At 37.3% G+C, this 26,522-nt stretch overlaps 1 protein-coding gene across 1 annotated transcript in view; it reads right to left on the reverse strand.

Annotated features, from left to right (window-relative positions):
• LOC140154433 (uncharacterized) overlaps positions 1–26,522 on the reverse strand; it is a 79,271-nt gene that overhangs the window by 21,492 nt on the left and 31,257 nt on the right. Inside the window, 3 exon segments of the mRNA XM_072176999.1 lie at positions 1,331–1,444; positions 2,247–2,437; positions 4,246–4,378. Coding sequence (XP_072033100.1) covers positions 1,331–1,444; positions 2,247–2,437; positions 4,246–4,378 — 438 coding nt within the window.

The raw sequence follows: 26,522 nt of genomic DNA on the forward strand, positions 1-26,522 counted from the left end.
TTGGGATTAAAAAATATTATCCTCTTTTGCCAAATGAAAAATAGCTAAATCCTAATCCTTTATTAGTTCTAACTAGCAATAAAAGTCAAATTTTAATAATTGACCAATTTTTTGAAATAAGGGCCAAAAACATGTGTTTTTCGTATGCTGTGACAATCAAGCCCAAAGACTATTTCAGTTTATGCATTCTAAGTTTTGGTAAAGTTTTTGGTAAAGATTCGCCTATTGGTGCACAAAACTGCACATGGGCTCCTTTGCCGCAGGGCAGGGGTCACATTTAAGAAGTTTGCGCGTCCAGGGACTCCTTATTTTTTGATTTTGCCCATTTTGGACTCCTTAAATCTCAAGTTGAAAGGGTACAATAAAAACTGTATGGACTCCTTAATTTCACGATGCACTGAGGCATAAATCATCAATTAAAAATAAAAAGATCAGTAAACTTTTGAATCACCATAGGCCAACAACACTAATAATTTTACTGGAATATTTGACAAGTTCTGAAGTTTAGAATTTCGGACAGAGGCACTCCTTAAATTCTCATCGGACCCCTTAAATGTTGGTTTTGCAGGTACCAAAGGGTCCAGAAAAATTAAATTGGACCCCTTGATTTTTTGTGCTCGCGCTACCCCTGCCGCAGGGTAAATTTCCCATCCAAATAGAGAGCTCCTTCCTCTGAAAATCCGAACAAGAATTAAGGGTCCAGGCAAGGTACGTTAAGTTTGTGCTTAAAATTCAGTTATGTCAAGGGAGCCAATATGCCCCATTAGGCTGTCTTTACGATATATGCTGCGTCTTTAAGCGTGCGCATGCCAGCACTTTGAGCGCACGCTAGCAACTTGCTACTTTACAGCAGAGTGAAAAATGGTATAATGATGGAGGGGGGAAGTAAGCACCTACTGACTCCAATCAATTTATGGTAATCCTTTGTCGCATTCAAATTGGATCGAGGATAACACTGAATTTTGACTTTTGAAAAGTGTAAATGGGGTCTAGGCACAGAATTAGAGAAGGAGAACCGGAACTCCCTATACCGCCACGTACAATCGTGCCGTCTGCTATGGGGAGAAAATTGGGGGTATTCGGGTCCTTGCCGACGGTGCTCGGAGACGAACGAAAACAATTCTGCAATTCTCACCTGAAGTGTCTTGGTACTCGCATGCAGGTCGCATCAAGTGCGTCTCTCAAATGCACCCTTCATCCATGTCGCGCTTGCATGACAATGAATGCCTGAGAGAATTCTGAGGGAAACCGAATACCCCCAATTTTTGCTCCATGCCTGTATCAAGATGGCGGTGGAGTCCCGATTTTCTGTCTTTAATTATATACTTACCGTACATAATTTACTACATATATCCCCCCTCCACGCCCTCATGGTGTCCTTGATCTCTCCACGCTGTTTGGTCATATTGTCCAATTTATTGTCCAATTTGTTCAGTACTTCTTTCTGAATGTGAGGAAAAAATGTAAATATTATAAATAAATGTGCATATTATTTTATGTCTTTGGTGGAATTTATGCCTAAAATGGACATGCCTAAATGTGGAATTTGTGCTAGTTTGTGTGTTGGGGAGCTTTGGGAGTAGGGTGTGGATGTGCATGTATGTATGTTTATATTCACTTAGTTCTAACAAAATAATACGATGTGTATTTTTGATTTGTAAGTTATGGCTTTGTTTGAAGGGATGGGCATCTCTGGGAGTGGATGTTTGGTGTGGGTGTGTGGTATGGGGTGTAGGAATTATATCCATTTCAATTCTGATAACCCAGTTATCACTAGCAGTTTCAATATTCATACCATACATTTGTTGTTAGATGTAATACGTGGACCCTGTTTTTCTCTACCGGACATGGTTTGAACCGAAATCCCTTCCCACAGTACAATATGCATATTGCATAACGAAGGAGATGGATTAACCTCTGAGCTGTATCTATTATTATGCAATTCGCTGTCGGAGGGAATATGCCATACCTTAGTTACTAATGAATGCTTGGTTTGCACACCTGTTAGCAACCCACTTGCACACCTGTTAGCAACCCACTGACTTTGTGTTGTGATCATTTTGATCATGGTCCTGAACACGGATAGCATGAACCAGTTGATCTTGCAATGATCCGATTTCAACGTCACACTACGACAGCAAATACGCTAGATTATCTTGTGCAAATAAATTTCAGTCAAACTGACTACCGGTAGAGAAACTCAGGATCCACATATATTCCAACCAATATCAAAAAAATGATTCTACCTGTTGTTGCAATGCAATGGACACCCTGTCTTTATCGTCGGCATGGAGACGGATGATTGGGAGAATGTAGACATGAAGAAGATGGAGAAGATCCTGCTGTGATTCTTGTTTTTCATTCAAGATCCTTGTAGCTATCTCAAGTCCTCGCTTCAGGTCAACATCAGGTAGAAAGAACTCCTCATTTAGTAAACCTGTAATGGGGGTCATCATAACAAAGACAACAATTTATCATATGAAAATCAAAGTACATTCACAGTGTTACAACTGTGGCCAGTTCCCTTGAATGACTCCTCGATACAAATGATGCATACAGGGATGTGGTGTAAATATGGATCTCATTTTCTGACCTCTACTGCCCTCTGGTATAACAATGGCCCTCTTTTTGGCAATATTGGTATCAAAATGGGTCTTTTTTCCAAATTTTTTGGCGAAAAAAAAGGAACCCAAATTTCAAACAAAACTTAAAATTTTGTATAAATTAACGAAATTGTTTTAAATTTTGGCCAAAAAGTCTGGGTCTTGGGTTAAAAATTTGTATAACTTTCTTGGAAAATATGTAGAAATATGGATCTACTTTCAGATTGTTGGAGGCACATCTCTACAAATCAAATTTGAGTACCTCCCCTGCTCCTGGTTGATTATGAACAGTTGGGTGAATATACCTGTCAAATAGTTCTCCATTGTTTCACACCCCTGATATATCAAATGTCCAGCAATCATACTCTTGAATTTTCTGAATGAACTTTCATTTTAAGTATGTATTAGTTAAAATTCCATCTAAATAAGAGTCAATAAAATATCACTTCTTCCTTGTGGCCCATAAATGCACAGATGATAAAAGCCCATCACAGCCATCTTGGATATGCGGGTGTTAGAAAACACATACTATAATTACTTCATAAATATTTCAAATGAATAAATATTACAGTTGATTATACCTCATTCATAAACAGTTTTTCAAATACTCCTTTACTGCATATCCAAGATGGCCGCTTAGTAGCGGCCATCTTGGATGTGCAGGGAAGGGATGATATTCCCATTAAGAATGTATGCAGGAAGTGTTAAACAATTAGAATAATAATAGCTGGAATAAATGGGTGGAAGATAGATATAAATAGGTTTTTTTTTAAACAAGCTACTGCCTACTGTCTGCATGTTCAATGCAAAGCAATGACTCCGCAATGACTTTGACTACGCTGAAACAGGAGGAGGCTTATATCACTGTATGTGGAAATGATTAATACTGTAGTGCTTATGACAAATGTCATACATAAATAAATTGCATCCTGGATAAACATTACATCGGATTTTCCTCCTTTCTTACTCTCCCCGAATTACTCAAAACCCAAACATTGCTAACAATACAGCCTTTGGTGAATTTGGAACATTTTCTATGACTATGACATTTATTGTAAATATATTATGTGAGCCAAAGTGAGCAAATGAAGCCCACTTTGAGTAGACAAAACTAATTTTTGTTGGAAATTGAGGAAAAGCACTATTTTCCGCACTGCCTGCAGATAGGATATGTTTGGAAGAATCACAGACAGATGTTTTCTCAATGGCTCCTTCTTAGTATAGTAGTATATTTATAAAAGAATCATTTAAACACACTCAAATTTAGATAGATACACTTTTTAAGAGTGCTATCACATTACTTTTCATTTCAAGTTCATTTATCACATACATTGTATATCATACATTGTATTGTTGTCCAAGAAATAAACACCATATAAGCATGCACAAATAAATATAAATAAATAAATAAAATAAAATCACATTCATCTCTCAAAAATGTACATTTAAGAAATTGTTGTTAATGGATGATCAGTGACTAAAGTTCTCTAAGAAATTCAATGAATGATCTTAAATAGCACAGAGAGCTATATTATGAATTTTCAGAATGTGCTAAAACTCGGATACCTGTACTGAATCAACTAAGCACATTACAAATTATCAAAATTATTTCAAAAAGAAATTTAAAAAACTGCATACTTACACTCATGTGTGTGATTACAGCGTGCAAACGGTTGACAACTCATGATGCGTTGTGTGCACGCTGTCCGACTACAGGTAGACCAATACACACACTCGTTTGCGATGTCAATGCACACAGAGTCTGTCAGTAGCACCTAAAGAGAAATAAAACAGACAAAACAATGGAATCAATTTCAGTATTGTTGAAGAACTGCTTCTCAAACTTCATGCCCATCTGACAGCTTTTGCTGTAAAATATTAGGCAAAATTCCTGGGCAAAACTAAATCCATTTCACTCAATTAGCCTTTTTGATGAACAGACAGCAAAATAATTTACGTACTACTTATTTTCACTTCTGTATATCCTACACAAAGACAGACATGTCATAATTAGAACTGGCAGCCAGTAGCTACATCTAATAGCTCGGATTAAAGACCTCATTCATTGAAATTGGTCAAAAAATAAAAACACTGTGATCCAAAATCCAAAGAAAAATGCAAATCCAAAACTTGCAGATTGCTCTATAGGATGCCCTTTTGATTAATCATTCTTGAATAAGAGAACTAGCGCTATGCTTTCCATTGATTAGAACATTAAAATTCAACTTCCTTGGGTTTTTACCTTTTCTTTAATTTTCAACCAGTTTCAACAGGTCTTAAATCAGAGATAAAGGATACAGTATTGGCTACTGGTTTTAATATATACAGAAGTGAACATATTAAGCTACTTGCAGTTCATGTTATGCACTATGTGGGGAGAGCCTCGAACTGGCAGCATACATGAAAGGAAGAATTATGTAACCTTACACAGAACGTTATGACTAGTTCAATTCCCATTCATGTATGCTGCCAGTTCGAGGCTCTCCCGCACATAGTGCATAATGGCGAACCGCAAGTAGCTAATAGGCCTACCTGACACCTCAATTAATTATTTTGCTGTCTGTATGGTGTACACAAAAGCAGGGCAGTATTCAAAATGGGTAAAACCTGGTACATTGAAAAGACTTTTGCCCTTCTAAAAAGCTATAAATAATGATTCTGAGATGACACAGTCAATTTTTGAAACCAATGCTACTCCTGTTCATTGTTGAAGTTCCAATTTGTTCAATGTGACATTTATTGATAATTTAGTCACCAAAAGTAGACCAAAGTGACATGTCAATATTACAATGATGAAACCCAACACTACAATACATAAAATAATATAATCATATTTACCGGTTTAATATTTAAAAGTTGAAATTGATCTAAATTATTGACATTATTGGTAACTCCTGTTGGCCGTCTATTTATAACTTTAATATTATCCGGAATATGGGGTAGTATGAATAATGTGCATGACAAACCAGGTCAAATTTTATTTTAATGTGAAGCAACTGCTGTAGTGTAGGACCTGCATGTTGCTACTCTGTGTTTTATGGTAACTTGTGTCTATGTCAGAAAATGTTCACCTTTCAAGTTGCATAAACAGTGGCATGCAGAGGATTTCACGGGGGGACAACACAGTGAGAGACTGGCAAAAGATAACCAAAACAAAATTGCCGCTTGTGAAAAAGTGAAGAGAAAAAATGTGACACTTTCATAATTTTCCCAACTTTCTCCTCAATTGATCAAACCACAGATATTGGAACACACTTTCTCCTCAAGGATCAAATCTTCAAATCCCCTAACTGATAATATTCCTGTGACAAATAAATGGTGGGGGCAGGACCGTAGTATAAAAATGGGTCGACCGGGGAGGCCATGGACGTCCCACTGTTTGAGAAATTTGTTATCTTTTTTTCATATCTTTATTTCAATTTGGGCATTATATTTGCATTTTGGCCATCCCCACATTTGTGCTGGCCACCCCACATTTTTCAACCTTTCTATACGGCCGACTAGTAGGGAGCCATATCTCACCCCCTCGGCATGCATCACAATACCCTACTAGAATGATTAAATTTTTGGCAATACTACTTCTGACATAAAACATTTTAATGCCAGTTTTGATGTTTTTACATCAAACGAATATATATACTCCAAAAAATATTGAAACAAATTGAGAGGGTTTAGCAAAGGAAATAAAGGATTTATGCTTGACATCAATGAGTAGGATCACTTGCTGCCGCATGCTGGATAGTCAGCGGATTTCACACTTTTAACCTACTGAATGGGAACATGCTATAGACTGTCATTTCAGCAGGGTGTATGGCACCCTGTATGGCACCAATAGGCTGGCAGCTGCAATTAAAAATACATATTCAAATATTTTAATTGAATCTACTAATCAACCCTTGTGTTGCCTTGTGAGCTCGATATGTGACCTGCTCCCACGAAAGGAGCTCAAAGTTACAAATTGGTAGTTTCAAGACCCCTGGCTACTGAATTGATTTTCTTTGTTTGATGCCAGAAGTATGTTTTAAGTTGTGTTCACACGGTGAGTGACATAAGTGAGTTATTACCGGTAATAGGCGACTTATAACCGGTAATAGTGACTTATTACCGGTATTAAGTGACTTAAGTCCGACCGTGTGAACACGACTCTAGTGAATGGGGCATTCTGTATGCTAGTAAGTAGTAGGCCTTTGTCCATTGTGAATGGGCACAACATGTACAATTCGCTGATGTAGTGCACGTTAGTATCCATTACTTACTGGTTCAAACCTAGGCTCATACACCTATTCCGAGTTATGATATTCCATAGGCTTTGTGATGTGATCATTTCGATCAGTGGTTCGTAACAAAGAAAGTGTGAGCCAGTTGACCTAGCAACAGTCATATTCTTACATGCACTACACCAGCGAATAGGGCATTCACAAAGGACATACTACTGGCTTGTACATTTGTCCATTAAAATTTAGAATGTCAACTCAGCAGCCAGGTCTCAAAAAATTACCAATTTGTGACTTTACGCTCATTTTGTGGGAGCAGGTCACATAATAGAGCTGTTATGGAGGTAAGTCAAATGTTTCCTAAATTGTAGCTATGAGGATTGCAGGGTTTATGGGCTGGAGTTTTAGCAAGGGAGAGGATCTTGAGATACTTCAAAAAATACACAAACAGAGGGCTATTTTTGTCTCTATGAAATTCATTCCCAAGTCTAATGCATTCCGGAATTCTGTGTGAATCATGTATTAAACATAAATTTGAGAGGAATGCATGCTATAGGCCTAGTTAGTTCAGTTAACAAATGCTCTGCTGGGAGCAATGATGCTATACATAGGTAAGCCTACTGATTTCTAAAAATATGACACTGAAATCGCTCTCAGAGGAAGCTTAATCATCCCACCCATGTACACTTGTCGCTTATTTTCATCACTGAATTTACATAGGAAATGAGATTCACTGATAAAGTATTGAATTCACAAGTATGACATTCAGAAATAACAGTCAAGGTCTCCCTTGTTTCTTGTTTGACATTGGAAGTTTCATCACTATTTATTGTAGCACTGACTGTTTCAACCCATTGCTGCTAAGCCTACATTGTGAGAAGGGGGGAGAAGAGAGAGGGAAAGATAGAAGCCTGGGGATATAATATCGTTAGCAAGTCTTTTCCAGTCTGTGAACCAATTGGCAACATCGAACTTAATCCATTTGTTACGTTAGTACAGCGGTTTCCAAACTGTGGGTTGAGACCCTTCCCGGGCGACCCTTTTGGGAGTTGTAAGCTCTTTGAAAAAGGGTCATGAGCAAAACCCTTACGAAATAAAATCATTTATATAAATGTAAACATCAACGGAAATGCCACTTATGTATGGTTCTTGCACTGATCCAACAAATTGTCCTGTAATATCTGTAGATATTACATGCAAAGAGAACTCACCAAACCCATTAAAACCAGGGTCTGCTTATGCATGAGTTGCACCACTTCTATATAATGGTCACTGGCATCTTCACCCCCACCCATCCCCCCCCCCCCTCCCATGGACACTTTGCCACTCTGCTGAAGACCTGACAATACCCCATCCCACTCTTGGAAATTGTGATAGGTTTACATAGAACTGTATGAAGACTTCATGCACAAAATGTAATTTACATTTGTTCTGATCTTGACAATTTTAGGGCTTCACATGATCAAATCTCCCCTGCTAGTGACCAACATGGTAAACAATGTTAAGACTCTAACATACATGGAAGCCCCCCTCTTCCACAGGAAATCCAGGGTATAAAGTAATGTTATGCTGATCTTAATAAGAGCTTCAGACAGGATTACGGCAAGGAGTGTGATACAACGTCAGAGTCCTATATGATACGGAACCTGTTGTCCCATTACCACTGATTACACTTATTTCCCTTGAATTTGAACAGGTGGAACATGACTCTCCATCTCTGGGTATACAGACAACTGTCTTAATAACTGTTATGATGAAAGCAGACATCTGAGAATTGTGGGAGACTTAAGTCTTTGTGAAGTTTATCACATTAGGTGTCATGACAAATCCATTTATTTTGATCTAAAACTGTAGGGCTAAAGAGGAACCGTAAGGTGTGAGACACCTGGGAGAACCTTATTTAGGTTTCATTTCTTGCTATTCCACAGGAAATCCAAGGTATAAAGTAATGTTACCCTGATGTTAATAAGAGCATTAGACAGAGTCCTATGATACAGAACCTGTTGTCCCATTACCACTGATTACACTTATATTTCCCTTGAATTTGAACAGGTGGACCATGACTCTCCACCTCTGGGTATAAACAACTGTCCTGATGACTGTTGTGATGAAAGTAGACATCTGTGGGAGACTCTTTAGATATGTGTGAGTCCCTTTTGTTTGAGAGCTTGGTAGATGGTGGTTTTAAAATTCTGAGGACCCTTCAGGCTTCAGGTACCAGGAAGGCCAACATTGGAGGTCCATCAAAAATGTTGGGATATAAAAACAAAAAAAGTTTCAAGTTTGAACCATTCAAATTTGATATTGAAGTTGTGTGTGCTGTATACCCGTGTTTAGCTATTACTGGGTTTGCAACTTTTGTTATAGTTTGGCCATGCAATGGTCATCTTTTCATATACAGCTAAAAGTATGATGAAGTAAACAATTTTTCTCTAAATAACAGCCATGGACCACACAGATACGGCACTTGCTGCAAGCCACAAAAATGCCTGCATTTCTACAATCCATCAGCCCAGTGGTGGTCATACCCTAAAATTGATCATTGCGTCCAAGCCCTACCACTGGTAAAGTCACCCAACTGATCTGCTCCCATCCCATGAATCTTCTTGGAACAAATTGTGCTAGGAGCATATGAAAATTACCACATTATATTATTAATTTGGTAATAATCAAGGTAACCCAGGCCTTAAAAAGACTCTCATAATGTCTATTCTTACTTTTGTACTATTTTTACTTATTCTGGCCTTAAGAGGGGTTTAGTAAAATGATTTTTCCTTGAGCATCTGGAGGAAAGGTGCAGTGGCATAGTGTCATAGTCAGGTGGTGAGCGCCGTGTATTCTCTAAATTCAGTACAATTTCCGTTGTGAACCGTGTAATTGAATGAGATTCTTTTGAAACGCTTTAAAACGCTTAAAATATCACAAACAAGTAGGCCTATGTTAATAAATAATATGAATACAAGCTAAAACCGTTGGGTGTTTTGATAATGAACCCCACAAAACTAAACGAGTGTATGGAAAATGCCATACGGCTGAGCGGTTTTGCCGGCTCTCTCCGACCATCATGCCACTCGCCGCCTGTGCCCCCTATCAATTTAGAAACTACCACAGGAAAATTGCTAAAAAATGGCTTATGCCCCCTCCCGCCCAATCAGGCCTGGTGCTTCCCTTCCCCTCCATTATGGTCGGCTACACACTGGGCAATTATTGTCTGAACTCTTTGAGCTATCCACCCAGCCCCAACTCAACACAAAATGAGGGTACCCATGCACATTCCTCAATTTTTCAATTATAAAATTACATGGGGGTCTGAGAAACTGGCTGCTTAAGGGATCCGATAGCAACATTTATACAGTATTTTTGAGGGACATGAGAGTACATCAGACACATCAACTTGCATTCTGAATATGAGGAATGTCCTTCTGATATCAAATAATTTTGATATTTTGACATTTGTGATATAATACAAATTTTATGGCAAATTATTAAATATTGATATTGTTGACATTTATTGTTTATGTAGCTGGGAGGAAAAGCCGACCATCATTTGACAATTTCGTATTGAAGATATACATTTTTCCCAAAAGACCTAAAAAATTTAGGTTTCTTTGAAAAAAAATGTGCTTTTTGTGCATGCGTTTTCATGGAGAACCTCGTTTTGGTAGCAAGATGGCAGATCCGTGCAAAGGGCAAATATACGAGTCAGATATATTAGTCAGTATATATTAAGGGATCTGGAATGAGCGTTTTGGGCGTTTCGACAGTATCTTTTGTGGGACATATCAGACATATCGAATTGCATTTTGAATACAAAGAATGTCTTTCTGATATCAAATATTTTTCATTTTTTGAACATTTTTGATATATGTGACCATCCTCCACAACTGAGCCCGGATGTCGCCAGTGCCACTCTTGAGATATGCTCCATTGAACTTAACAATAAACAATAGGAAACAAAGGATTTATTGACGGTTTTATTGATTTTTCACTACTTAAATGTCAAGTACTATAGACATGATACACATCATTTTAAAGCTAATTTCAAGAAGAATATTTTGGTAGAATATCTCAAAAATGATGATTGGCGACTTCAGGGCTCAGTTGTGCTGAGGGTCACATATAACAGTCCTCAAGTAAATTTTATAAATCTAATGATATATTCTTAAAGTGTATGTAGCTGGGAGGAAAAGCCGATGATCAATTGAAAATTTTGACCTTTGATTATGAAGATATGGATTTTTTTCCAAAAAAGACCTTTTTTTTTTTTGGTGTTTTGGGAAAAAAATCCATATCTTCAATACGAAAGGTCAAAATTTTCAATTGATCATCGGCTTTTCATCCCACCTACATACACTTTAAGTATAAATCATCAGATTTGTAAAGTTTACTTCGAGTACTGTTAAATATCAAAAAATATCAATTTTTAATCATTTGCCATAAAATGTGTATTACATTGCAAATTTCAAAAATCAAAATTATTTGATATCAGAAGGACATTCTTCAGTATTCAGAATGCAATTCAATATGTCTGATGTGCTCTAATGTCCCACAATAAATACTGTCCAAACGTTCATACCCCACCCCTTAATGTGACCATCAACAATATCCAATTTCTAGAAATAAAAGAAATTGACCAATTTTCCGAATTGAATAAAGAGGTAAACATCCAGTATAACATAACAATTTCTCGTATCCATAAAATAAACAAACAAACAAACAAACAAACAAACAAACAAGCACACAAAATGAACAACTCACCGATTGTTCCTATAGAATTCAAAAAGTTTATTAAGTTGCTACTTGTTTGGATCATGTAAGATCAAAACATATGCCGTCCATGGTTTCATTTAGAGACATGTGTATTCCAAAAACAATAGACAAGCAATGGTATTCTCTTCAGACTATTCCCAAATCCATCAAGACTGTTAGAATTCAAGCATACTGTAAACTGCCTATCAGTGACAATATGGCTTGTAATCCACCTATCACTGATAATGAAGCTAATATGAATGCCAACGACTCGTTACAGGCCGGCCAATTAGGCAGTATAAACCACTCATTGTGACTCAACTCAAGACCAAGGTGAGATCACTCAAAAACTACGTCAAACAGTCCTAAGAACACACACATTGACATCACATACAGCCTACCTTAAAGTAATACTCAAATCTGATTGGTTAATGGTTGCTAAGCAACATCTATGAGCTGTCTTATTAATTGGTGGAAAGTTAGTCTGAGGGAAGTGAATGACAGTGAATTGGGCTTGTATATAAATGGTACATGACTAGTAGTAAGTTAGTGTTAGACGACACACATCAATGTTCTTGAATGTATCTATAGGCCATTTATGGTCTATAGGTTCATACACAGGCCAGTCTGGTGAAATGAGTGTTCACAGTTCGTCTTGCGCTTTTTTTTCTTTTGACTTGATTTGATTTTTCAGGTTTTGACAACACTGACAACATTTCCATTTGAACACTGGGACAGGTTGGGAATAGTCAGGGATTAAACCCTGCTCTTTTGAAACTGGCTGCAAGGTACATGTACAGGTATGGCTCTCTGTACACAGGACCAACGGTTTAAGTCATGCCCCCTCCAAGGACGGAGTACTTTCATGATTCATTTACCCAATTCTAAATAAACCATCAATGTTCTTGAATGTATCTATAGGCGATTTATGGTTTATAGGTTCATACACAGGCCAGTCCCCGGGCCAGTCTGGTGAAATGAGTTCACGGTTTGTCTTGCACTTTTTTATTTTGATTTGTTCAGGTGCCTCTATTGAAGCTTATTTCCATTGGGGCCCATTTGAACACTGGGACAGGTTGGGAATAGTCAGGGGTTAACACCCTGCTCTTTTTGAAACTGGCTGCAAGATATGTACAGGTATGGCTCTCTGTACATGGTACCAACGGTACCCCTCTGAGGACGGAGTACTTTCCTGATTCATTACCCAATTCTAAATAAACCATGGGGAGAGCAGAAGTCTGAATTTAATCTACAGAAGCTGCTAATTAATTTTAGACATTTTTCCCCAAGTCAATATCCCAGCAAATCTCCACCACCAGGAATTGAACCCAGGACCTCATGACTTCACGGTATAAGTCAAGTCTCCTGGCACACATCTTTCCAGGTCACTCTCAAAAGTTGTTGAAGAATTTTCCATGCTGAAAACTTATAGTCACATAAAAAAAGTAGTAAAAACCAGTGAAATGTATATCCCAGAAGATGGTTTTATTTGCACATAGGCATTGACATTAGCTGGTGCCTATGGGGTGTTTACAGATATGGGATTGCATTAATGGTCAGAACCCAGGTCAGAAACTGAAAACCTTCAATCAAATGCATCTTCTCCCACATATTAAATAACAGCGAGTTATTGCTTGCACATGTGCATTGACATTGGTCATTGTCTTAGTGTTGTTTTGAGTCAAAGGTCACAAAACCGCATGACTGGGTTTGTAGTCTGTTTCCACAGCATCTTTAACTGCCCTCTACCAGTGGTGGCCTGGTGGGCATGGTGAAAAATTCCCCCAGTCAGAACTCTTGCCCTCTTCCTACTTTTCCCCCTAGTAAAAATCCAATATTATGAAAATGTTCATATTTTGTGGCAATTTTGCAAGAATATTTGCCCTCCGGCAACTTTTTGGATAATAACTCTTAAAGTGGTGGTCATTACCCCAAACCATTATTAATTCCTGTTGGTAACCCTAACCTATCATTGGTTATGTACAGGATGTAATAAACCATCTCTGGCAATCAATTGGACTTCAATCGTCCTGGTGGGCTCAGTGCACTCTCAGAACATTGGTTAAAATATTTTAACCAACTTGGTTAAAATTTTAACCAACCATGTATTTACAGGTGAACAGCCCAACAGTTGGTTATATTGTTAACCAACCTGGGTTGGTTAACAATATAACCACAGGTTGGTTAAAAACATTGACCAACTACTAGTTAACATTACGGTAACCAACCAGTTGGGTAAAGCATGTTGGGCAAAATGGGCAAAATATAACCAATAGTTGGTTAAACACTATGAATGGGAAGTTCATTTCATTGTTCATATTTTAACCAATTGGAGACATTTGAAGGTAGGAAATTATATTATAAACATTTTATCGGGTATAACACTTAGTTTAAGTGTGTGGCTTACCGGTTGTGGTGGTAGTTGTCGTCGATAAAGCATCGTAAGTCTTGCTCACAGTCTCGGCCTCGCACACACTTAAACTAAGTGTTATACCCGATAAAATGATATACTTTATAATATAATTTCCTACCTTCAAATGTCTCCAACAGATCTTGAAGACCCCGATCCACAGCTTTGCAGCAAGCCACTCATATCGGCCATCTTGTTTTCTGAAATGCATTTTTGCCCAACACAATGACCAATCACAGTTCGCAAAGGAACACCATGTGACCATGGATGGGCAAAACCATACTTTGCCCAACTTTATTGGCGGGAAAAGGATGTTTTTTTAAGGTTGGCTAACTTTTAACCAACATTGTGTAAATACCATATTGACAGGTTTGACCAACCATGTATTAAACTGTATTTTGCCCAACTTCAAGAATCTTAACCATTGTTGGGCATTTTTTAACCAACTGTTTTCTGCCCATTCATTTTTTATCCAATGTTCTGAGAGTGTGACCGCTTCTTTTCACCCTATTTGAAGGCATCCCGATCAGAGGAACTAAGCCACTTCTACCCTAACCCTATCAAACCTAACCTGAATATCTTAGGGTGGTGGCAATTCTTCTCGAGCCTTACCTAATTTTCTTGTAGCTCCATCTACACTTTATATATTCCAAATTACCTATATTTCATATGATCTCAATCATAACCATATTTTGCTCATAAGATGGAGTTCAGATGAAGGCTAATCTGTCTCAATATTTATACCACAAACATTTCCTGTTCCTTGGTAGGAAATGGCCTCCCTGAGCATTGTAATATGATCAATATGGAGACAACAAAACTGAGGCAAATTGGGGGCAAACTCAACCCCCAGTGACAGTCTGTAACCTACATCTTCAAAGCAAGTTCCTCTACAATTTGCAGGTATCAAAACCTGTAGTAAAGAGCTTCTGCTACTACCCTATCCACAAGCAATCTGTGGTGGGTGTGCTTCATGCCGCACTGTCTGTAATGTGTGCCTCTAATCGTGATTTGTGCTCGCTGTCAGGACATTCCGATGCAAGGGAACTGCCTTGGCACTGCACGAGCAGGGAGATCGTGATCTAAGGGAACTGCCTCGGTGCTTCACTGTTAGGACATCGCAATCTGAGGAAACTGAGCAAGTTCTAACCTTGCAAAAGTCTGTAAATGTGCACAAATATCTGAAATCTAAACTCTTACATTGCGCTTTCCCCCAAACTAGTCTTCATCAGTCTGTAGGTTCTGCTTGTTCCAAAATGGGAAGCACATAGTGAGTATAGTAAGGATCACAAGATCCAGCTTTTCATCAGCTATTTTGATGCTTGATTAATACTATTAATACTTACTTGTTATATACTCTGTCATCATGTCATGCAATCTCTAGTAATAGGTCAACTCTCCAACAGGCATCAATATACACTTTACAATGTTAGTAACTGTAAGTAGGCCTATTTGATGGGGAAAGTTTTTTTTTTAATTTGCTTCCTATAAAAATTTTAAAAAGCGTTACTAAATAAGGGTGTACATAGCTAATCCTGTACCCAAATTCTCCTTTTCTTTTCATTTCCCCCTTCTTTTTTCCTCTTATTTTAATTTTCGTCCTTTACTTCTTTCTGCTCATTTCCATTTTCTTTCCTTTCCTTTTCTTTCTTTTGCAGAGACAGAATGTTGTATCCAGGTCCCTCATCAGGCCTCCTGAATCTTCCATTGTTACTCACACCATTATACACCTAACCCCATTCCCCATTTTCATCTTTATCATTCAAATCTATTACATGTTCTGACGCACTACCGACTAAACAATAAAATAAAACGTATAATAGATTTTGCTTTATTTTCAATACCGTCAGCACTCATCTACGTAGATATAATCAGAAGTACGGTTCCACAATCAAAAGACATATTTATTGCAAAATAATCATATCATATATCCCTGAAGGGAGGTTGTGGGTACGCAACATTTACTCTATATCCCGTCTGATGACGTTATCATTTCAAAGTTAACCAATAAGTGGAATATTTTACTTGTCTAGACGATCCTCCCAGATCTCCTTATTCTTTTCTTTTGAAGTATAATATAAGATCAGTGAAAAACAAGTTATATTTATACACACAATAGCCTAAAAGGATTTTTAGTTCTTAGAAATATTTTTGCATTACTACTGTAGAAGTAGTTAAGTAGTAAATAAATATAGAGAGAGAAGTAATAATTATGTCGCTATCTTTAAAATGATATCTTAGTTGAAAACAAGTGATCTTCATTCAATGGTGGTTTCAGTGAGGGGGCTGAAAGTTTCCCCATAAAATATGCACAATCATGCATGATCAGCATATTTGTATTTTTTGGGTACCGTACTAAACAAACAGCCCAGGTAATTTGCTTTTGTTGTCAGGCGCTCACAAATATATTTTATTATTATAAGAATCACCTCACATGATATGTCTCTGAAGCAGCCATTTTACTGAATGGCATGATGAATCTGATTTATAACAGGAATTTGTATATAGTATAATAAAATACATAAAAACCATTATATCCACACCATTATATCCACACATATACAATATACAGAGCACAAAAGAACGACAGGACCATGGAAAGTGAAAACAAAACAATTGTTTCACCACGTACCGCTGCCTGGTTCCATCAGGTCCAAGTTCATGTCCTTTTTTATGGAAGTGCAAGGGTCATATGATATGTGAGACTGTGAGTCATCTAAAAAAACGGTCCCAATTTTAAAGGAAATTCACAGGGTATACTTTGTTGTGTGATATAATAGACCCCCAAACAAAGTTGAACTGGATCTGTTTTGAAGAAAAAAATATCCTTAGACATGGGTCTCCTTTTTTTAAAATTTGCCACGCTATGTACAAAATGCATTACTTTAACTATTTTCAAATCCACATGGCTATTTTGCATGCTACACAAAATTTGGTATTTCACCTATAAAATAAAAAATTGGTAAAGATATGGACCTATCTTAATCCAAGATCCAAGATCCTTAGATATGGGTCCTTTTTTCAACAAGTCCTCAGATATGATTCCCCATTTTCATTACAATTAACCTTAAGAATAGGGAATTATTCAAAAGCTTCAGCCGTACATCCCAGTCGAAAATTAATCCAAGTACCCCCCCCCCCCCCCGGTCAGAAATCCAGTCACTACCACACGGAATAAAGCATTTGCTATCGTGGTAACTGGATAATTGTCCAAGATTCTGCTTTCTGCGGAAACAACACTAGAAGGATTATGAAACAAATAGAGTGGCAAAGCTGACACATGGGATCATAAAATTATATGAATGATCTGCTCTGTGAACCCTAGACTTCTCCGTAGTCCACTTGCCAATTGTGCAATCTGGCTATTACATTTAAGCTTAAAACTCTGATTTAATTAATGAGTGCACAATTGATAGATTTTCACAACTGATCTTTTCAGTCACCGTCGCCTCTGTTTGTTAGCTTCCCAAGTGGACTACTGACTTTGCCTTGAGAGTTAGGCCAATTTCTGGCCTAACTAAAATTGGTGATGATGTAATGCATCTTTAAAAATGAATCTGGCTTGTGATTGGTCGCCCAGATCTCGTTATTGTTTAAATCCTCCCGACGCGTACTGGTACCATTATGGTACACAACTATCTAGGGAATGCGGCGCTTTTGTGCTGGTGGATGAACGTATGCATCTAGCGCGTATTGTACCACCATGCTTAGTCTTGTGGTTAGATTTTATTGATAAACAAGTATGATTGACAGTGTGTGAGTCCGGGGTAAAGTACTGCTTAAAAGTGAAAGTCCATAGTCGGTTTTTCGGATAATAAACTGGCAGATTCTAAAATTAGAATTGTTCAGTATTGAAGTGTCATTATAATTATGCCATTATGATATGTTGCATTCAATAATATAAGCCTCACGTAGGGCCTATACTTTACTTTTACTGTCACAAATATAATTATATAGCCTAAACTTTTTCATAACCATTTTATACTAGTATTTTGATGTAGGCCTACTAAATATCAGTATAATTTCGAGTTCAACTGAATGTGTTCATCATGATTAATAACATTTTTATTTATCAAAAATCGACTATGGCATAGTCTATGTGAACCCACAAACAAAATTGTGTAGAAAAATAGGAAGAAAAGAAACAATACAAACAAATAAATCAAATTCTTAAATGAAGACAAAATTATATAAAGATGCAATTTATCATAATAGTGTCAAATATGTATGAAGCTGTCCCATACTGGCTAGATGGCTAAAATAGTGCATTATGCACTATCCATCCACAAAAATGGTCCACTTTTTTCCTGAGAGCAAATGGTAAAATATGGGTAAAACTAAATGTGTCCAAAGTTTTAAGAAACATCCACAAAAAGGTTTCACATATTTTAAAAATTATTCCATTTGAGGGCTATTTGGTCCATTTTAGGGGGAACTCCATATTTTACATTTGAAAAATTCCTACTTTTAGAAATCCTGCCTCCTCCTTAGGCCAAAAAAAAATGTCTCAAAACGTGAAAATATTTTAAAAATCGATGCAGAATACGCCTCCACCACATCCTCTGTCAAAGTAAGTTTAAGTCAAGCATATTTTACTAACATTTATGTAAGAAACAAAATGGGGCAAAAAAATTTAAGTGGTCAATTTCTCTCAGCCTGACATGAAGTGACCAAAAGATCTTGCAGTCAGCTGCACAAAAGCTACAATCCTGGCGGAAATTTGTTGCCACACCAGCACGTGCTGGTGTTAAAACCACACAATCGGAGCTAAATATGTGATAGTTCCGCATTATCTTTGTATAATAGTTGCAAATGCACATTCACCTACATTCGCCCCTTCCCAATGCCCCATTTTTCAATGTTAGGAACTTAGTAGAAAAGATGACGATTCTGCACAAATCAACATTGCAATAGGGGAGCGGGGAAGGATGTTGGCCAATTAACGCTCTGATGTGGCAACATTTTTCCCAGGGTTGTAGTTATATAAACTGCCTCCTGATGGCCAGGGACAAGTGATTTGCGTGCAATCTCCTCGCAATTGGCTATTTTTTTCCTATGGGCAGGGATACATGATTTGCTCTAAAAAAGTTCTGCGCAATTTGCTTCTTTTTTTTCACGCAAATCGCCTGTCCCTGCTGATGGCTAGACTATTAAAGTTAGATAAATATGTGAAGGCTTGTGTGTGAACAGCTCCTGACAATAAATAAATAAACAAATAAATAAATAAACAAATAAATAAAAACACTATCGACATCTTCTGGTGTAGCTATAAATAGATTTCAATGTGTCAGATCAAAGGAAATAAAAAGGCTAAATTTAGACAACTTAAATTTATACTAAACCTGGAGAAGATCCAAAGTTGAATAAGATGTGTCATCACAGATCTCTATCTGAAGTGAGTTAACCCAGACATTAATGGCAAGTCTTCCTAGCATACTTTAGTCATGGAGCAAATTAATTTTGGAATAGATGTTGCTGGAAATGCTGTTTGCAGGACCACGTAAAAAGGGATAGCCAAGAAGGTCTAAGTTAATCAAATTAATAAAAGGACTACATACTTTTTAATATTCAAACCATTCAAAACGTGCAAAACAATTTTGTCACATCTCTCACATGACCAATCATTCAGTCACCTGATGATGTCCAATGGTCTCGGATGAAACGCTGTGTTAACAAATCACAAGTTCCAGTATTTAATTTAATTTCTGTACTTTTGTTTTACCAAATGAAGGATCCCGATCAGGAACTTTCGCTCAAAAGGGGGCAGCTTTCCAGATGTCCATGGATATGACAACTGGACTTTTTCTAAAGCCAGGAAGGAAATGAAACCAAAAACTAACAGTACTGCCACATCTGTTTCTGCGCTTCTTCCATATGTGAAAGGAGTTTCAGAGAATGTCCAGACCGTTTTCAAACCACTTAGCACTCTTCACCAACAGCTTGTTGCGCCTAAGAATAAATCCAAGATTGTACGATAAAACAGGTGTTTGGGACGAAACGCTGTGTCAACGAAACATAATTTCCAGTATTTGATTCAATTTCTGTATTTTTGATTTTATCAACTAGATGAATAAATCTACACCAAGATAGGAAATCAGGTGTGGTGTACTGTATTCCACGCTCAGACTGTGATAGTGTGTACATCAGTTAGACAGCACAGTGGGAGATTGTTTGAAAGAACATAGGTCACAGTGCAAAAGTGCTGTTAAGATCGAGTTCTGCTGTTGAAGAACAGCAAAAGAACACTGGCCACAAATTGGCCTTCCCCAATATTAGGATTGTGAAGAAGGAAAGAAGTTCCTACGGAAGATAAAGGAATCCATAGCCATCAGACAGGAGAAATAAGTCAAGCTAAACAGAAACAGGGCGGGGTGGCGATGGAATCTTCCAAGAATTTATGACAGTCTTCTAGATCTTCCCCATGCACATGCCACTGAGAGTTCCTGCAACTTGCAAATGGTATGATTGAACATACTAAGTATGTTAGAATGAGAATGTATGCAAGTTGCATTTGGATTCACATTATGCAATGCAAATGTTAAAACGGAGGCCTCTCTCATGTATTTTTGATTGAATCAAATACTTTTTAAAATGTGAGAGGTTTGGGTAGTGGATTTTGGGAATTCATATCATTTTTATACAGAGTAGGCCTACTCTGGCTATATACTTTGGGTCATTTACAAGAAGTAGACTGGGATTCATAACTTATAGGCCTGTTTAAATTTAGCATTTTCCATCTTAGGGGCATATGTTTCTGTTTTGTTTCATATGGTGTTACTTCACCATGTTCACCTGTTTATCTGGTTGATAATAAAGATAGGACTAAACCACAAGATGAGTTCAAGATTGACAAAAAAGTCAAGTTGTCATAGCTCATTTTAAGTGCATCTAACCATGGCAACAAAAGATAAAAGCATGAATATATTATATATATATAACGCCATCTAAGCCCTATCTATTATGTTAAACTGATGAATACAAAATTATAATGATTCATACTAAAACAATATTTAAAATGTGATGCATGAAACACAGAAGTCGTGAAAAAGCCTTGAAGTACCATGTCTCTTTGTTAGGGGGGCAGACTTCCCCCTACAAAAAATGAAAGAAAAAAATGCTCCTCTGCCCAAAAATGAAAGAGAAAATCTTGAGGGCAAAGGAAAAGAAAAAGGGCAAGGAGCCACTTTTCTATCAAAATTCAACCCAATCATGGGCTAAAATAGTGTAAAATACACATTGTCACAATAAAGCTATTTTCATCCCAATCATGGGCAAAAATAGTGTCAAATTCCAAATGTTTGCACGCTACATGTGCACACTGTCACAATAAAACCTTTTTGGAAGCTTGAAGACATGTACAGTCTCTCTAAAAAACACAAATTGCATGATGCAACTGTACTTTTTTTCAGCTGTGCCCCTGAAATTTTTTTCCCCCCCACCCCAAGATAGCTGGCTACGCTCCTGGCTCACATATTGAAATATGTGCTGATGATCAGGTTTATCATTTGGAAATCTGTCACCCACAGTGTAGTTTAAAACACATTCCTGTCTCGAAATTTATAGTCACTATATTTCTTATATCCTTAATTTAATGAATTAATACAATGTTAACTGATAACCTACCGTAAACGTTCGCCTAATGGCGCACCTGGGCTCCTTTGCCTTGCGGTAAATTTCATGTACAAATAGAGAGCTCAATCCTCTAAAAATCCCAACAAGAATTAAGGGTATGTGCCCTTATTTGCTGGTGAGATTTTTATGGGAGAGCACTTTGAGTTTGTGTCTAAAATTCCAGTTATGTCAAGGGAGCCCATAGCGCCATTAGGCGAACGTTTACGGTATTACGTGGTTTCAGTTTGATAAATGCTAAGCTCTCTTGTTAATATGACAGGGATTAACTCATTACTTTAACATTTTAATTAAGCAGTGTTTAATTGCAGATTAAGTGGTTTAAAATTTGTATAAAAATAGGGAAATGAGCTCATTGATCCCGTCATTGATAGGGTACAGGGCAGGTCAAAAGGGGTCATCTTTATTTAGAAAAGGTTGAACTTTTTAGTTATATATGAATGAATCGTTGGTCACAAAACCGGGCACAAAACATGGTGGCGTAGAGTGATTTTTCACAATTTACTGTTTCACATTGTGGCGTAAAGGTTTAGAGCTTGCTATATCCTATAATAGGTATTCCTATTCAACTATTAAAGATCTAATAAATTAATAGTAAATTAATAATAAATGGAATCAGGCCACTGAGAGATAACAGTGGAACAGTATCGATTCTGTATTAATAACAAATTCCTTAAAACATCGGAGACATATATCCTTCACATACGCCACTATGTGTTGCGACCGACGACATGTATATTCATTAGTGACCTTGTGTGAAAAAATTGGCACATATGATTTCATTTTTATGAACCATTTTTTACCAATTTTTGTCAACGAGGTATCAGAATTTTGAATGTGAGCACATTCTATAGAGGCCCTGCATGAAATTATTGATTGGCTTCAAACAAAGGATTTGAGCCGGTGTCCTTCACCGTAGTTATGGTGGAGTGCAGTCCATTCAATCAAATGTTGTCATCAACCTATTTGATCGTAGTGCAGGGTTATGTGTGTGAGACGAACTGTCACGGTAGATTGCAATCATGCTTTTGTTGAATGCATTTGAGTAGTCCACCATATTTACGGGATGATACGTCACATACAAGGCCTCTATAGGCAATGTAGATTTGGAATAATTGTCATTTTCTTAATCTGATTGGCACTGATGAGTTATTGATTCTGGTTTTGTGTAACCAGGGATATGACACCAAACTTATCATGTTTGTTGTTATTTCACACTTTTACCTTTGTGTTAAAGATGTTTATTCTGCATAAAGTTTAAATTACAGAATGAACAAACAAAGATATTGTGGCAGGCAGATTTTTCAACAGATCATCTGACATCAGAGTCTATTTATTTAATATCACACAAAGAGGTTCAGGGCAACCTACTTTGTTTCAAACTCCCTGCAGTTGCATCTGCAGATAGGCAAGGTCTACTTGTTCCCTGTTGACAAAGGGCAGTATTCAGTGAATGGCTCTTTTCAGAGCCACCAAAAACTTTTACATTAGCAGATAGGAGAGATATGCTTGTTCCCTGTTGACAAGGGGCAGTCTTCAGTGAACAGCTTTTTTACGGCTACCAAAACTTTTTCATCAGCAGATTGGCAAGGTCTGCTTGTTCTCTGTTGATAAAGGGCAGTAATCAGTGAACAGCTCTTTTCAGAGCCACCAAAAACTTTTACATTAGCAGATAGGAGAGGTCTGCTTGTTCCCTGTTGACAAGGGCCAGTTTTCAGTGAACAGCTCTTTTCTGGGCCAACAACACTTTTACATTAGCAGATAGGCAAGGTGAACTTGTTCTCTGAACATTAAATATTTAAGTGTAAAAAAAAAATTCATTTGGTACTCATTTTGTAAAATTTTCCAACAACTAAGGGGTAAGACCTCCCTGGGATTCCCCCCCCCTGCATCACACTGCCCACTTCACAGCAAGTGTATTTATGTTTTAGCCCAGGGGGTTCACTCCCATTGTGGCCTGTACACCACCCCCGATAATAAAAACGTGGAAAAAGGGCAGTTTTTCGTGGGTAGGCACGATACACACGTATCGTGTTTAGGGTGTCAATAACATGAAAAATTGGAAAAAAGGGTAGCAAAATTGCAATTGGTAATATGCGGAAACGGAATTTAGGGCATGAAATTTAATGCAAGGAATAAAATCCCCGTTTAGGGTGTGAAAAGAGGCGTGTGTTACCTGTTTAGGGTATCGTTTTAGCCAAGGGTTAAATCCTTGTTTAGGGTGCTTTTCAAAAGTTGATTATCACAGATGGTGTACAGGCCACAATGGGAGTGACCCCCCCTCCGGTGTTTTAGCCACAATGATCCAAGGTTTAATACCTAAAGAAAACACATAATTTTGTTTTTTATCCTCAAACTTTCATCCTGGAACATTTAAATGGCTTAAAAGATTTGTTTTCTGGTAATGATGTATGATGACACTGGTTGACACACCTATCAATATGAAATAAGCCCCCACAACAAAAATATTGTTTGGAGGGCAAATATGAACACAAATGACTCGTAAACATGTTGCATGCCAAACAACCAAAACAAAAAAAATCCCTTATAATAATATCCAGTATGAAAAATGGTAATAAACCACAATTAAAGGAAACACATCATTATTGTCCTTTATCCTCAAAAGACCATCCTGGATAAAAAGAAAGAAAACACACCATGATTCCAATTCTTGGAATGAGGTGGGGTATTTTTGAGCTGCTTATTAGCTGCTTTAACATCAGTATTAAAATAGTCAATGAATATAAATGCAGATTGACAATATAAAAGGGAAAATCAGATAATTTCTATTAAAGGTCTGTGACCTGATCGACAGCCTCGTTCCCCATTTTTTTCATCAAAATGAGATTTGGGTATCAAAAGAAAGTTCATATTTTCTCATTATCCCAGTGAAATTTAATGCCCGAGATATTTTTTGTTTAAATAGTGTGAACAAAAAGATAGTGATTTGTGGTAACCACACCCGTCACAAGTGTATGTACTACCCTCTGGGGCGTTGTTATACATGTTTATATTTCTCATATAAAAACCGGTGGAGCAACATACAACTCAAAATTTGGAAACATGTTGTTGGTAGACCTCAATCTAAGATAGAAAACAGAACATGAAAAAATAGGATCACACCTCAAAGAATATTTTGCATAACTTATCACCAAATGACCAAGCATTGCTCCATTATTGCATAATGTTCACTCTTTCCGATGTCGGCCTAATTGTTAACAATGATGTCCAAATTCAAAAGTCTCATTTGTGTGAGAACAAAAGTACTGTTGAGTTCTTGGATATAGAAAATGACTAGTAAAAGCTAGTAAATAAGTCTCACACACACAAGCTGTAGGTTACTATACAGAGTTATTATTGTTCAGTGTATCTACACACAGAGTGAATGACATAGATGTTGTCTGGTCAAAAGCCAAGCTCTGAATGAATCTCAGCTCTGATCCACTGCTCCTTACAGGCCCGTACGCAGGGGGGGTGCGGGGGGTGCGATCGCACCTCCCCAAATTTGCAAAAGTATACAAAAGTCCCAAAATTTCAGAATTTATGAGCGTAGCAGCAAAAAAATCAGGTTTTTACAGTTTTTGGTCAAAAAGGTCCAAATTTGGGGAAGAAAGTCCACTTTTCACAAAATCTTGGAAAAAAGTCCACTTTTTCAAAATCAGCACCCCCCCCAAAAAAAATCCTGCGTACGGGCCTGGCTCCTTATATACACTTTTGGGCTCTGCTGGGGGCCCGCTAAAGCGTGGGTGGAGTCTGTGTTGAGTATGGGACTATGGGCACACATCCTGGTATGAGTCATCCCATAATGGGAGGACTCATCCCAAAAATAATGTGGGCCCGCTAAATATCGGATGACTCATCCCGCAATAACGGGATGAGCCCGCTAAGCAATAACGGGATGAGCCCGCTAAGCAATAACGGGATGAGCCCGCTAAACAATAACGGGATGAGCCCGCTAAATAACGGGACGGAGCCCGCTAAATAACGGGATCCCGCAAAAATAGTTGGGGTTGTGCAAGAAACATAGAAATTGATAAATAACCCCATCTGAGATCTCAACACTATCCCCCTCTCTGAAAAAAGGTCGAGCTCCGGTCGACTAGGAATGGACAATTGATAAGGAGCAATGTTCCAGAGATTGAGAGTACCTTCAATTTAACAAGTGGTTTACAAGCACAAAATGTGTACAATAGATATAGTTAATTCATATACATGTACCTCTAAATAATTTGTTACCATAATGATGGTAAAGTTTGTGGCTAAATAATATATTCAGGTTACAGGTTTTTTGTTTTGTTTTTGTTATCTATAAAATCACACTAAGTAGAACTATCTAACATGATATTCCTGATACAGTGAAAATGAAATGGCCAAATGTCACTTTCAACTATTACAATACATGGACTTTATACAGATCGAAATACAAACATAATGTTCTAACTATTGTTTTAAAAGTTCTTTACATTGCTGTACATAACAGGTAACCTAATGAGTGTACATAATATTTTAAGGATTTTAGACATACTAATTATTTTTGAGTAAGTTTACCAACATGTAAGTCTATCTCGGTAACATCTTTTACATCTTACAGGCAAGTAATAGCCCTTTCAAGTAGAACAGTGACAAGTACAGTTTGAATAAATATATGTTTCAATTAACAAACATTCCACAGGTTTCAATACAGAAATCGGCGAAAAGCAAACCTTACAAATAGGTTTTAAACAAAATATCCTAAAAATGCAATTGGCTTCCTGAGAAAATTTAAGCAATATCCAAAAGTTATATTACAAATATGAGTTCATTAATTTTGAATTGATGTGAAAAACTAATTACAATGGTTCACAATGGTTCAAACAATTGTACTGCTGACAATGAGTGTTTTTCAAAAGAACTCCTAAACACATATTGTTATAATTA

The sequence above is a fragment of the Amphiura filiformis genome, chromosome 6 (genome assembly GCF_039555335.1).
Source record: "Amphiura filiformis chromosome 6, Afil_fr2py, whole genome shotgun sequence".
Taxonomy (NCBI): domain Eukaryota; kingdom Metazoa; phylum Echinodermata; class Ophiuroidea; order Amphilepidida; family Amphiuridae; genus Amphiura; species Amphiura filiformis.